The following is a 15,015-nucleotide window of genomic DNA, read 5'->3' as shown; positions in this document are numbered from 1 at the left end:
TTGTACTTACTTCTAGTGTAGCAGCTAACACAGAATACTCATTTTTGTTTATATATCAGGATCTCTCACTGGACCCCAGGATCAGTGAAGGCAAGATCTATCTTCCCTCTAGTGGGACTTTCTCAGTTTCACAGAGTACATAACATGAGACCCATCTGGCATGAGACAGACAGCTCATACATACTTGTTAAATGTGTGAATGGATCTTGGAGATATGAAGAAATGATACAGTTAAAATCAACTATCCTATAACTACATCCAGCCTTTTGCTAAGTACCCACTGAAACTATATGGTCACCTTTTCCACCCTTAGCTCACCCACCCAAAAAAACTACTTAATTTTGGTTTTAAAAGTCTTCTTCTCTTTTCTATGCCCCATACTATGCTGAAGGTAACGACAGGAAACAAATGGATTACAAAAAGGCAATACACCAACTTCCTATTAAGGCAATGCAAAATGATAGGAAATGCTCTAAAAATGATAATAGAAACCCCAAACAAAATATAGTATGATTTAAAAAAAATTATAGTGTTAAATTCACAGATCCCTGAACATGAAACCTGGTTCTACCATATATTTATTGAGGGAATTTGAACAAGTATGATTCTGAGGCAAAAATTTTTCTTACTTTTAAAAGTGTGCATCATTATACCAAGATCTCCCTAATATTAATGATCCTCAAGGAATGAAGAAAATTATAGTCAATAATGATGATGGATGGTGGTGTCATCAACTAGGATAGCAGGTAAAAGAAGGTAAGAGGTTTGAGAGGAGAAAATGAGCTCTATTTTGAACACACTGGGTCACTTGTGGGAAATTCAGACTGGGAAGATGCTGAATACTGCAGAGGCATTCCAGGCTGGAGATAGTTAAGAGGCCGGGTAAGGAGAGATGGGATGAGATCACCCAGGAAGAGTGCCAAATGAGAGGAACAAGGGCCAAGGACTGAACTCTGGGAAGTTTGAACACTGAAGAGAAAGAAGAAAGGAATGAAAGAGAAAGAAAAGAAGAGTCTGGACCTAAGGGAAATTAGGCCAAGGAAGTAAAGAGTTGCATGAATCAGAGTTATCAGTGGTGCTAAACTCAACACAGAGGTTCAGTGAGATAAGATCTCAAAAACTATCTTTGACTTAGTGATTTGATAGCTTACCTTCTTTGGAAGATCTTATCCTGAAAACATTATGAGGAAGTAGTGAGGGTGCAAGGATGGAGGAGGTAGGTGGGTGGTTGGCAAGTAGAGGCTCCTTTTTACAATTCTCAATGGCATAAGAAGGGATCAGACTAGATGGGGATGTGAGGACCCGTGAGGATGGTAGAGGCTTTGTGTGTTTATAGATTGGGGGAAGGAACCAACAGGAGGGGGAAGATTGAACACACAAAAGAGGAAGGAGGTAACCAGGAGTGTGAAGGTCCAGAGGCAGCAGATAGAAAGGGATAGGGCCAAAGGCAGGAAAGAGACTGATCTTGAATAGAAGATGGGTACCTTACCATCTGAAATTGAAAGACCCTTATTTACACTTGATTCCACAGGCCACACATTGCAGCCTCAACAAAGTATATGGAATAGGAGTGTATCTTCAGAGCTTGTATCCAAAATTCTGCTAGAATTAGAGTCAGCAAAAATTGCCATATAGTGGGGCAATTCTAATCTTAAACTGTGTCAACCAGAGTTGTATATAAAGAACCACTTACAACTTTTTAAAAAAATATTTTGTCAGTTGTCAATGGATCTTTTATTTATTTATATGTGGTGCTGAGTATTGAACTCAGGGCCTTGCACATGCCAGGCAAGAGCTCCACCACTGAGCCACAACCCCAGCCCCCACTTTTAACTTTTATGTGAATTTAGAAATAATGAGTAAGAGAAGTATCCCTCTGTGTAAGGATGACAGTTTGACTCTCCTTGACTAAAAAAGAACTTAAGAGATGGCTAAATATTGTTAGAAAATTATCAATATCTTTGTAATCTTAAGATCCCCAACATTTAAATGGTTATGATTGAGTAACTCCATCAACAGGTCAATTTTTTTTTTATTAAAATAAGATTTCATAGCTCACATCCTAGAGAAGCCAACAGAAACTAGTTCCTAAAACTACCCGCCAGTGGAATTTTATGGCTGAGGTGATTAGTTAGTTACACACATCCTAGAGTCCAGGTAAAAAGTGGCTCTTGTACATATGTGGCTCAGAACTTTGGAATCACAACTTAGTGCTTGTAAAAGATCTCAGAAGACCTGAGGATGTTTTCTGGAGAGAATGCTAGGTTTATCTCTAGGCACTCCTATAGATCACAATGATGTTAAAATGTACTGGACTCCTGCCACGTAAAAATGTAAGATAGGCAAACACTCTCAACAGAGCAACAGCACTGATTTTTAACAGCACAGAATATCTGTATTATAGATCCTTTTAAAGACTATAATTTGGTACTTGCTAGAAACCTATTTTAAACACTGAATATTTAGAGAGAATACAGCCTTCAATTCTTCTGGAATCTCCCAGTTTGGTCTCATACATTGTTAAGAGTAATCCAAATCTCTGAAATACTTGGATCAAGGCTGGACCACATTATCTTCACTAACCCATGTATCTTTACCCACAATCACCTTACTTTCTTATATGTTTATTACTTGTCTCCCTAACAAAACTGAGTTCTAGCACTATATGCAGCTTGTCTGTTTTGTTCCCAGGACAAGGGGCAGAGCCAGGGCACATAGAAAACGCTTAGTAACAATTTATCACATTATCAAATGAATGATGGAATCCTTTCTTAACCCTCTGAAATCAGTCTCAAAATCCTATCAGTTCATCTCTATACCAACTCTTGAATTCATCCATTCCCCTTAATTTCTGCTTCAACCACTTTAACTCAGATCCTTTATTTCTTCCAGCTGGTCTCTCTGTCCCAGTTTTCTTTCCCTTGAAGTCATCCTAAATTCTGTAATATTCACCTCCCTGAAGTTGGCTGTAATCACATAACACCCTCAGTAGCGCTCTATTGCTTATCAAGTAAAGACCAAACTTCTGGGTCTAACATTCTCAGCCCTCCATGATTTGACTCCAGATCTCCCTTCCCAGACTTCTCTCCCACTGCTCCTCAGTCATTTCCCTCTCAAACGTGAGAGGCAAGCACTCTACCATGTCCAATGCCATTGTCTTTGAGCCTCTGTTTGTGTCATGCTCTCTGCCTAGAATGTTTTAGTCCATCTCTCATTTCTAAAATCCAAGGCCTAATTCAAACACTACTCTTCTTTTTGGGTACCAGGGATTGAACTCAGGGGCACCTGACCACTGAGCCACATCCCCAGCCCTATTTTGTATTTTATCTACAGACAGGGCCTCATAGTGTCTCGATATTGCTGAGACTGGCTTTGAACTCCAGATCCTCCTGCCTCAGCCTTCCAAAAGTTGCTGGGATTATAGGTATAATTTTCTTCTTAAGAAATCTTTCCAGGGCCCTCTTGTCAAAAGTGACACCATATTATATGCTACCCAGTTACAACCTATTTTAGGGTAAAGAATGAACTTTATGAATCATTGTTTTCTCCAAGAAAATTGAATACCTCACTGAAGAAGTACCTGTTGAACAGATCAATCACAATTTATATGAGGCCACCCAAACTGGTACATATTCCCCATCAGTTTCTCTCACTTCCTTTATAGTTAGTTAATAGAGTATGGGTAACAACTGACACAGCCAAGAAAATAGCAAAACATTCAGTGCAGGTGGATACAACAGAATGTTTGTGTGATACACACTGGTGACCAAAAAATCAAGAAGAGATTTAAGCACTAGGTGGAGGTTGTTACCTAAAGGTCTTTTATAAAGTCCTTTTTAATTCTAAGGTTCCACAAAAGGAGTGGTAAGCCTGGTGGCACTTAACAAGTTATCCAGTCCTCTAAAAATATAGCCAAAACAATAGGAAATCCACCACCTGATTCCCTCCTTAAGTTCCTAAACAGAATCAATTCTTTGAGAAAGAAAGACTGGTAATTGGTCTGTTTCCCCCTGGAGTTTAGTTCATTCTGGAGGATGGAAACATTTGTCATTAGGAAAAAAACTGTAATGTCACTTTTTGTGTCCACAGCACTTAGAAAACTACATAGTGTTTTCACACGCATTATCTCATTAATCTGTTCAACAAATGTTGATCAAATGCTTACTATAGAGCAGGCACTGCTCCAGCTGATGAGAATATAAGAAGATGAACATTAAACAAATAAATATACTCTATGCCAGATGTTGTTAAGTGCTACAAAGAAAACTGAAGCAACAATAGGCTATTCAATAGACAATAGGCTGTTTTGTTTTATATAGGTCAAAAAAATAATCCTTAGAATAATTCTATAAAATAGGTGGGATATTAGCTATTAGCATAATCTTAATTTTATACATTAGAAAAACTGAGACACTGCATGGTTAAAGTGACATGCCCCAAATCATCTGGAATCAGATGAAAATAAGATTTTCTAACTCTTGATCAACTGCTAAGGTTAAAAAGAGGAATCAAACTTAGGAATGCTTAATTAAGTTCTTTTCCTTCTATGTAACCAAACTTGGATAGTGAACAAGAATCCCATGTAAGTCCATCATTAAGCCATCACCCTGAGGATGGGCCACCTTTCAATAGCTCACAAGCATTTGCTTCAATTTGATTTGGTGAATAAAACAATTAAAATACCACTTTTTTATATTATTGGGAAATTTTTTAACAAAATAAAGCAACAATTTAAAATACGTAGTTCTGGGCTTGGGCTGCAGTTCAGTGGTAGAGTGTTTGCCTTGAATGTGTGAGGCACTGGGTTTGATTCTCAGTACTGCATAGAAATAAATGAATAAAATAAAGGTCCATCAACAACTGAACTTTTTAAAAAAATAAAATATGTAGTTTTTATTTAAAACAGAAAGCAGCATCTAAACTTGTTGTGCAAAAGCAAGCAACAGAACTCATTAGCAAAACTTCAAAATCACGCCTAATGAACAGAAATCTTCCCTTAACAGCCTGTCTCTGTGCTGCACACCTGTTCAAAGTGTGTGAAAAAAAATTTGGCAAGGATTTTCTGCCAGGAACTTATGGGATTGTGTGCGTGCACACACCCATTATTTAAGTGTTTTTCATTTGAGGAAGCTGATGGCACTAACATTAGTGAGGTAAGAAGAAAACTGTAAGGATTGTTGGAAATTGTTACCTTCCACACCTAAACTGAGTGAAACTTGAAAATATCTTCTTTTCTAAGGTGGGGTTGAAGACCTAGATATATTACTAAAATTCAGGTAGAGGAACCAGTTCTGCTGCAGGAGAATCAAGTTAGGCCATAAGGGTGGAGACCTCTAAGCCAGGCCTGGACCAATGGGTAATTAAAAGGTGAAGTTAAAAGAACTGAGTGCATTCCAAGAGGGGACAAGACCAGAGGGAACAAAACAGTCTGCAATCAAACACAAAGTGCAATAGGCAAAAGTGTGAAATACAATTAAAGATGTAGATGCAGGTCCAACTATTATGTATATATTGTAGATAAAGTAACTGAAATCCAAAGAACTTAAGAATTTAAGAGATTCAGCTAAGGGAAAACAAAAACAAAACTGGAACTAAAGCCAAGGTTTTACATTCTCAGGGAGGTTCTTTTTCTGCAATAACATTCTGGCTTAGACTGGGGATGGATTATAGTGGGTGGGAGAGAATATTCCTTTAATAAAGTAACAGTAGGTGAAGAGGTTAAGTTAATTGTCTGAAGACCACAATGCAAGTTGAATAACTGCAGTGGTGTTGATAAGAGCCCAGGTCTCTGGGAGAGCCTGTCCAGGGTTGCCGGCCCACCATCCTTTTTTCCCAGAGGCATAGCTCTTAGTCCTATACTTTTTAGGACTACGGGGATTAAATGAAAAGGAGTTCATTTTTCTTTCTCTTTATTTTGCCTGCCCAACATCAGAAGAAGTGAGCCAATTGAGGCCGAGGATCAAATAATAGAAAATTTTAAAAGTGGGAAACAAAAATCCATTGTAATGAACAGAGAGTTGGGAGGCCTGAGTTCCAATACCGGTTGTACCACTAACAGTGGTACTGGCTTTTGCAAAGTACTTCCCTCATAAAATTTATAAAACGAGGAGGCTGATTTAGCTGATGTCTAAGGATACCAAATTATAATTTTCTGCGATTTTAAGTGGACTCTATTTTGTGGGCAAAAGACTACAGGAAGAGTTAAAGGTAAAATGAAACTTTGGGAAGACATATACTATTTCTGAATGCAATAGGAATGTGCCCTATTTAGAGACACACCAATTAATCCTGTAATTTGAATTTTTGTTTATAGGACTTTCTTATAACAGAGTACACTTACTGAACAAAGAGAACACATCAATTATCAGTTCTAAGAAATAGGAAAAAGGAGTAGGAATCAACTAGGAAGGCCTTTCTACAACTTAATCCATAGACTTTCTTGCTGCCTACTTAAGATTGTTGTTAGGAATATATATATGGGCATTTAAAATTCAACATTATGATGCATTACAGAGTATTTTCTGTAGTGAAGACAGAGGGACACTTTCAGCAGTCCTTGACTTTATACACCTTAAAAAAAAAAAAAAAAAGGTGGGGGAGGAGGGAAATGAACTGAGAATTAACATAGATAAGACTTCATAGTATGAAAGAAGGGAAACCAAAATTAAGACTTCAATGGGCCTAAGAAAATAGGAAAAAAACCAAGAACAAAGGAGAGCTCAAGTTCCTGAAAATATGTATTTGCTTTGGCTTACACATATATAAAGAAACTCTGGCTGATACTATATTATCAGTGGTTGCCTGTGCAGAAAGCTAAGGGAGTAGGCAGATGAAGGACAAGTATAAATGGAAGACTTTTTGCCCATTTTAAGCCATGCAAACATATTACCTATTTTAAAAGGTCAACAAATAGAAATATTTAAATGTTCCTTGAACTCAAATATTTGTAACAGTTGGAAAATAAGATAGCCAAAGAAAGGAGGCATTAGAACAGAGAACCATCAGGTAAAGAAAATGTGAAATTGTAGCACTGGGAGGTCTGAGGCAATTCAAAGAGAGGATGATCCAGGCTGTATGCAGTGACCAGCTGGAAAAGTCAGTGTGGAAACCAACAAGGACCTCAGAAGCTTGGGATGGGCCAAACCAGTAAAAGACTGGAATGAAGAATAGCATCCTGAAAATGCGATACATGACTTGTAAGGTTCCTTGGCAATGTGGATTCCAAAATGGTATGACACCAGAATTTTACTAATAGGGAACTGGTTCTCTCTTATTCCCTAAAGGAAAGAAGGAAGGAACCAAGAAACAAGTTTCTGGGAAAGTGACAAAAATGACTTATAAGTTAGAAAATGAGACCTGAGAAAAAGGATTCTGCTTCTATCATTTAGCAGAGAAAAGAGATTATATTTTGCTAAGATTTATTTAAGGCAGCCCTTAAAATACAAACAGAAAGGAATGTCCTCTTAAAGTTACTTCTACCTTCATGATTGTTTGATTTGTGGGTTAATTCCCAGTGTGCTTCTTTTTAGGGGACGCCCTGCTAATTTAGCATAGTGCAAGGCCTAGTTAATAAGAAGTATTAGTAACACCAGTAAGATTTGCAAGTAAACTTGAGGAAGCATATTATTTTTAATCAACTGAAAAAATTCCTCAGAGCGTAGTGTGGGGGCTGAGGGTCATAGCTCAGTGGCTGAGGGTCATAGCTCAGCGGCAGAGCATTTGCCAAGCAAGCGCAAGGCCCTGGTTTGTTCCCTAGCACCACAAAAATAGATAAGTAAGTAAGTCAAAGTACAATGAATATTTCTGAAATGCTAGCAAAGCTCTTTCTCACACAGTATTGTTTGTTTTATAATAATCATTGAGCTGAGTATTTGTATTTTATAAACTAAGGTTATCTTTTCCAGAAACGATCTACCTTTGAGGCAAGGCCAAAGGCTCAAGTCAGACTTTCTGTCATGCTGAGCCAGTCCCATAATGGAGCTTCATTAACAACTCTGCCTATCCAAAAAATGACACCCATCGGGGTCAGAGACCTGCTCTCTTTGGAGAGTTCTTACTTGCAAATCAGATCATTGAAAACTGAGGTATTGGGAGTGGAAAGAGGAAAAACAGAGCAGGAATCAGGGGGAAGGTACATAAGGGAAACTGGGCTCTGACAACTAATAGATCTATATATTTTTCATATTTTAAGTCAGGTTCAAGAAAACAAAATTTAGTTTGTATATGAGTTGGAAAAATAGTTTAGACCCAGAGAGATAAAGTGACTTGCTAACAGTCATGAATCTTCTGTAAAGTTTTTTTTTCTTGAATTTTTCCCATATAAATTATTTGTGGTAGCTTGAACAATATATATACTTAAAAAAAAAAGTAAACAATAAACATAGTGAATTATGGTAGAATCAAAATTCCTTACTTCCAGTCTACTGTTCTTTATATTTCTGAAACTGGGAAGATTCAGACCACTGGTTCCACTTTTTCCTACTATGTAGCTACTCTACAGTGGAACAGTAGTACCTGGGTGAAGAACGATTTTGTGTAGAGATATCTTAATTGCTTTTGTCATCCCAAACTAAAAATGCCTCCACAACTATAGCTAAATCTCTTACTTCTATTCCATTACCAAGTCAAAAAAGCTTAAATGTCTTCTCAAATTGAAAGACTAAAAGGTAACTTAGTTAACGGCAGTTTTGTTAACATACATAGTTTAGTTAAGCTTCATATTGTAATAATATAACTACACAAAGTCATTTCCCCCTTATCTGGAAAAACCTATCCATTTAATTATTTATAATTCTTTAAATGGCATCTCTTGAATAAGAAGTCCCCTAAAATGTATCTGATGTCAACCCTCAGGATTCAATGGCTAATTAGTTGGCTGGTGAATCATCTCAGAGGCTTTGCTTCCTTTATCTGTTGCTTTGTTTCAGTAGATAACCATGAGAGAGAAAACCAAAATTTAGTCAAGTATTTGGGAAGACTGAAACCCCTGGCCAAAAGAAGCTGGTATTTCTTTCACCTGTGGTTCCTACCTGCAGGAAGAGCAGAACTGACTCTGCTTTGAGGAGCCATCCAGACAACTGTGTAACAAGACCAAAGACCTGAAGTCCTCCTCCTTGGCCCAGAGTGCTTTACTCTATTCTATTCCTGTCCCCAGCAGCAATGCTCTAATGTCACAAAAGGGACTGTACAAGAGAGCAAACCCATCATCTCTACTATATTAACCACAGACTCTGCTGATTTGCAATAATAACATCATCTTTATATTTATTTAAAAAATTTTTTCAGATGTTGATAGACCTTTATTTTATTCATTTATTCATATGTAGTGCTGATAATCGAACCAGTGCCTCACACATCCTAGGCAAGCACTCTACCACTGAACCAGAACCCCAGCCCCATCTTTATATTTAAAGATAGAATTTCAAATGCGTGTGTCAGAGAAATTCCACAGGGCTATATATACTCTTTCTCTCTCTCTCTGTTTTTTGACATTAATAAAAAGTTCTGTTTCATTTATGTGTTCTTTTTCCTTTCTTTTGGTGCTGGCTATTGAACTAGGGATCTTGTGCATGATAGGCATGTGCTCTACCACTGAACTACATCCACAGTCTCTATGTCCTCTTTTTCTGGCCTGGAGCCAGATCAGAAAAAAATATTAACAGAAAAGACTATTAACAGAATTGATAAGAAGGAAGATCCACAAATGATCCTTAGCAGCAACTAAATGGAAAAATGATCCCTGAAAACCAGAAACAAAAAAAAGTTAACTACTTCTGTTCTCCCCACTCTGGCAAAAAACCATAACTCTTTCTCCCCAGCTCCCACATCCTTTTAGGAAAGGGGCATCTACATCTGCACCTCCTCCAACTCACTTTCTGCGTCAAATAGTATGGGTCAAAGTCCTCCAGGGGAACCGCAACCAGGCCTTGGGGGATGTCCCCGTAGATAAAAGGCAAACTCTTCCCTGCTTCCAGGTCGCTGTTTGGCTTGGGCTTGCTGTCTTCATCGTCTTCCCGATGACTGCCATCGGCCTTTGGTGGTTTCTTGAGCTTGCTCTCAGCAATGCGCCTCTCGATGTTTGCCAGCGACTCAGGGGTAAAAGGCTTGAAACTATCAGGGCCTGGTGGTGCGAGCAGCCGCGCTGCCATCTTCTCATCCTGCAGCAGCTTCGTTAGTTATGCTGCGTCCAGGACAGGTCAGCTCTAGAAGAAACAGCAACACAGACAGCATTAATCAATCACTGCTCTATAAAGAGGCCAGACTAAACCATCTCACTCTCAACCCTATTCACAACCTTTACAACACATAGTTTCTTCCATGACTTCTTTTTTCTTCCGAAAATCTGTGGCATGAATGGACTAGGTAATGTTCATACCACCCCTCACGGAATGATCAGTCAGAGAAATGGAAAGACAGGAGACTCCTGAGTTGCTAGCCACTGTTAATATTTACTTAGATCCAACTCACTGTTAAGAACCATAGACAACAAAAGTGAAGTATTCCATATCCTCAGGGAAGTTCTATTCTAAACTAATAAAGCATATTTAACATCCTGTTGGGGCATATGTTAGCTCTGGTGGCCTTATATGCTCAGGTCACCTTTCTTTTCTGGATCTCCACTCCCCAAAGAAATAGTTCTCCTTTAAGGGCAACACAAGGGTAAATTGCTCCTCTTCTCAAATTTCACTTGCTGAAAACAAAATTAGCCCTTAGAAACTTTGTGGGCACAAAATATAGATAAAATAGCTTACATCTGCTTTAGTCCTTCCACTTCAATTTATTTTTCAATTCACCAAGTTGTTTAAAATCTATCCACTATAAAAGTCCAAAAGTATCTCCAAGATCAAGCTCCTTCCTGGGACAAACACTAAGCATGGGCTTTCTGTGGGGAGGGTAGATATTCCCCTAAATACTTCCTGCTTGGCAAAGAGAAAAAGGAAGTGGGAATGGAATTCCAGAGAGCTCATCTGTCCTGCCATGCTGGTGACCCTAGAGGGGCTCAAGCCCAAAGTATGAGGCATGAGAACCAGAAACAACCCAAAATTCCCTTCTAAAAAGAAACACTGAAGTAATGCCATACTGGGAACTTCTAAGCATGGTATTTGAAAAGCCAGGTTATTCATATACAAGCCTTAAAAGGAGGAATCCTGGTGATAAAAGCAATAGTGCTGTTACTGCCAGAACACCTAGATAGAGACTGGCAGCTCATCTGATGCTTAAGGTGTCACTTTCTTTCTTTAGTTTTGTGGGTGCTATAAGGACAACTCAGGAAAAATTTTAAAAGGTTAAAGATTCTTTCCTTCCTACTTAGCCCTCAGGGTCCATTTCAAGGCAAGTATCCATAAAACTTAAGGTTCCTCAAGAGAACTTAGTAGAATTAACTCCAAGTAATTTGGGAGCGCAATTTCTGAGAACTCCTTTCAAGAATCCACCTGCATGGCAACCCCCACCCCCACCCCAGGCTCTGTCTGCTGGTGGTGACTGCAGGGTGCAGCTGTGCAGCCTGGAGCATCTGTATGTGGGCTGGGCAGCTCACCGGCTTAAAGCCCAGGGCTGATGAGGCCAGAACAACACATCTACTCTAGGTAGATCTGTGAGACTCAAACTGCAAAGAAACACATTCCACAGATGGGGGAGTGGGAACAGAAAAATAATTGCATAGGACTTCAGAGCTACAGGACATGTAGGTCCAGTCATTCCATTTTGTAAATTAGAAGAGATCCTAAGAGATTGGACAACTTACCCAAAGTCACAGAGCCAGGATTAAAAATCCAAAGAGCTCTGACATATCATACTTCTTTTATTACAACAATAATCAGTTACCCACACCCTATTTTATGTCCTACTAGTACCCAAAAGGAATAGACTGGTACATTAAGGAAATCACATAAAATGCTATGGCTCTACTGATCCAAGACTTTATTTAAAAGTTTTCCCCCCAACCTTGAATTCCTTTTCCCTCATTCCTTTCGTCCTATTAAATAAACCCCTTCTTCTCCATAAAGCCTTCCCAACGACTCCAGCCTTTATTAATTCTTCCCCTGTGCTCCTACAATACTCAATCATGAGCTGAGCTAACACTGATCATGGGCTGTTTCAAGCACTCTGCTTGCATTAACTCACTTGTTTCCAACATATGAGCATGTGAGGTAGGGATTATCACCATTTAACATTTGTCCAAAGTCACATAGCTAGAAAATGACAAAGTCAGGACTCAAAACACCTAAAGTCACCTGTTTTGACATTTAAATCACTGCTGAACCTGGAAACCACAATGAGACCAAAAAAACTAGGACTCCCTGGCTCCTATATTCGCATTCACTTTCAACCTTAGGTCACTCTCCTACTCAGAGGACAAAGAACACTGCAAGAGTAAGTTACTTAGGATGCTGACAAATTCTTGTGAAATAAGTGCAGGCAGCTGGGCTCCTCACGGTAGTCCCCAGTTAGGTCCTCTGCTTTTGCTCTGATTCTGCTTCCTCCTGCCTTCTTCAGGACAGTGTCCCCTCAGTCATCTCTGCTCCCCATCACATTTTCAACCTTCCCTTTTCCTTCCTATATCTTTTCCCTGTACAGCCTCATTCTCCAACTCACTCTTCATTTAGCCTAAGTGACACTATGTTATCTTGGTTCTAAATACAGCTATAGTCTCTTCTCTCCCTCTTCCTCTAAGGGCTGGCTTTCTGAAATTTCTGTTACACTTTTTTTTTTTTTAAAGGGATTTCAACTACTCAATTATCTATATACAAGTGATTTTCTAATTTCTGTCACCATTCCTGACAATTCCTCTAAGTCCCACAGTTGTCTCAAGGGGGCTTGCCAACATTTCAAAATTAAAGCATTTAAAGCTACTCTGACTTCCAAAATGGATTCCTCCTCCTGACGTTCTCATTTTTGTTACTGGGACCATATTCCTCCCTGTCATCTAGCATGGAATCTCAGTCACCTCTACCCAGTCCTTCTCTACTGTCTATTAACAAGTCAGCCATCAGCCTTCCCAATCCTTCTTGCAGTTCTCCATTTTCAACTGCATTGTCTAACTAAGTCCTACTGCAAAAGCCTCCCCTCAGGTGGACCAATCTTTAGTCTATCAGGTACATCTCCAAAAAATCTGCTTTCATTACGTTATTTCCCTCCCCAAAACCTACCAGTTATAGAACTGACTCCAAACTCCTGTCATGTCACTACTACTCAAGGCCTTCAGGGGCTTTATGCTTCTCATTCTCTTCCATTCTGGTTTCCTGTAAGAACATCTGCTCTGGTGACTGCTGTTTTTTAATGTTTCTTTTTAAAGATAAACATAAAATGATACAGTGAATGAAGCTGTAGTGCACAGCTTGATTATTCTGTACATATGGGTACATCTGTGTAACCACCTCTAGCATCAAGATACAGAAGATTTATTTCCAACACCTCAGGTGGCTCTCATAAACTCCCTGGTCAATAACCACACCCAGTAAAGGTTGTTCTGAACTCTTCCACCACAGACTAGTTTTACTGCTTCCTGAACTTCACCTAAGTAAAATATAAACACAACTCTGGTGTATGGCTTCTTTCCAGCCTTATTTCTGTTAATCCACCTTGTTGTGAGTATAGCACACATTCTTTTGTTGCTGTGTAGTATTTCATATATTTATGTATAATTTATTTATCAGTCTACTTTTATAGCCATGTAACGTTGTTTGTTATTTTAGGATATTATGAGTAAAAGCTACTAAGGACCTTCTTGTTCATGTCTTTTGGTGGCCATATACATTCACTTCTTTTTGGCGTACAGCAAAAGGAGTAATGCTGGGTCAGAAGGCATGTATTTAGCTTTAGTGATATTCCCATGAACAGTGTAAGAGGATTCCAGTTCCCCCACTTCCTCACCAACACTTGTAAATGGCAGTCTTAATTTCACCTATACTGGTGGGTGGATAGTAGTATATTATAGCTCAGTTGGTAGAGTGCTTGCCAAGCATGCACAAGGCCCTGGGTTCAATCCCCAGCACCACCAAAAAAAAAACCCCATTCAGTGGCAATTTAGTTCCAAAATCTTTCCATCATTCCAAAGTAAAACCTCTTATCAATTAAGTAGTTCAGTTTTTCCCCATTGCCCTATCTCCACCCCCAGCTCCATGTAACCATCAGTCTACATTTTCTCTCTACTGACCAATTCTGGATATTTCATTTCCAAGAAATCATTCTATATGCAACTTCTTGGGTCTGGCTTCTTTCACTTAGTATAATATTTTCAAAGTTCTTTCACATTGTAGCATGTAACAGTACTTCATTCCTTTCTATGGATGAATGATATTTTATTACCTATGTATATATCAACTACATATACATTCATCCACTGATGGACATTTGGGTTCATTCCACCTCTTGGTTATTATGAACAGTGTATACACATGTACTTGTTTTAGTTCCCATGTTCAATTTTTCAAAGCATAGACCTAGGAGTGCAATCACAGAGCTACATGGTAATTCTATGTTTAATGTTTCTGTAAAACTGCCAAACTATTTTCCACAGTGACTGACCCATTTTTCATTCTCAATAACAAAGTAAAAGGTTACAATTTCCCCACATCCTTGTCAACACCCTTTATTTTCCCTTCCCTTCCCTTCTTTCAAATTAAGGCTATCCTAGTTATGAGGTAGTATCCTGTTTTTATATTTGCATTTTCCTAACGATACTGATGTATTTTTCATGTGTTTGTTGGTTCACTACAGTGTTTTGTTTTTGTTTTGGTACTGGGGATTGAACTCAGGGGCATTTTGCCACTGAGCTACCTCTCTGCGACGTTTCTTTTTTTTTTCTCTCCCAGACAGGATCTCACTATATTCTTAGGACCTTAGTAAGTTGCTGAATGAAACTGTGATCTTCCTGACTCAGCCTCCCGAGTTGCTAGGATTACAGGTGTGCACCACCACACCTGGCATCACTACAATTGTAATTTTCAATGTCTGATGATATCGAGCATCTTTTCCTAGGTTTACTGGCTATTTAGACATCTGCTCTGGGAAGTG

General features: G+C 38.8%; 1 protein-coding gene across 3 annotated transcripts in view; it reads right to left on the bottom strand.

The window, feature by feature from the left end:
* Scn8a (sodium voltage-gated channel alpha subunit 8) overlaps window positions 1-15,015 on the bottom strand; it is a 181,455-nt gene that overhangs the window by 111,899 nt on the left and 54,541 nt on the right. For all 3 annotated transcript variants that reach the window (XM_047548304.1, XM_047548303.1, XM_047548305.1), the window contains exon 2: window positions 9,873-10,202. In XM_047548304.1, the coding sequence (XP_047404260.1) occupies window positions 9,873-10,148 (276 nt within the window). In that variant the 5' untranslated portion in view covers window positions 10,149-10,202. The remainder of the gene's footprint in view (window positions 1-9,872; window positions 10,203-15,015) is intronic.

Source organism: Sciurus carolinensis, chromosome 4, assembly GCF_902686445.1.
Source record: "Sciurus carolinensis chromosome 4, mSciCar1.2, whole genome shotgun sequence".
Classification (NCBI taxonomy): Eukaryota; Metazoa; Chordata; class Mammalia; order Rodentia; family Sciuridae; genus Sciurus; species Sciurus carolinensis.
The sequence above is the reverse complement of the archived record's forward strand: the minus strand, read 5'-3'. Positions and strand labels throughout refer to the sequence as shown.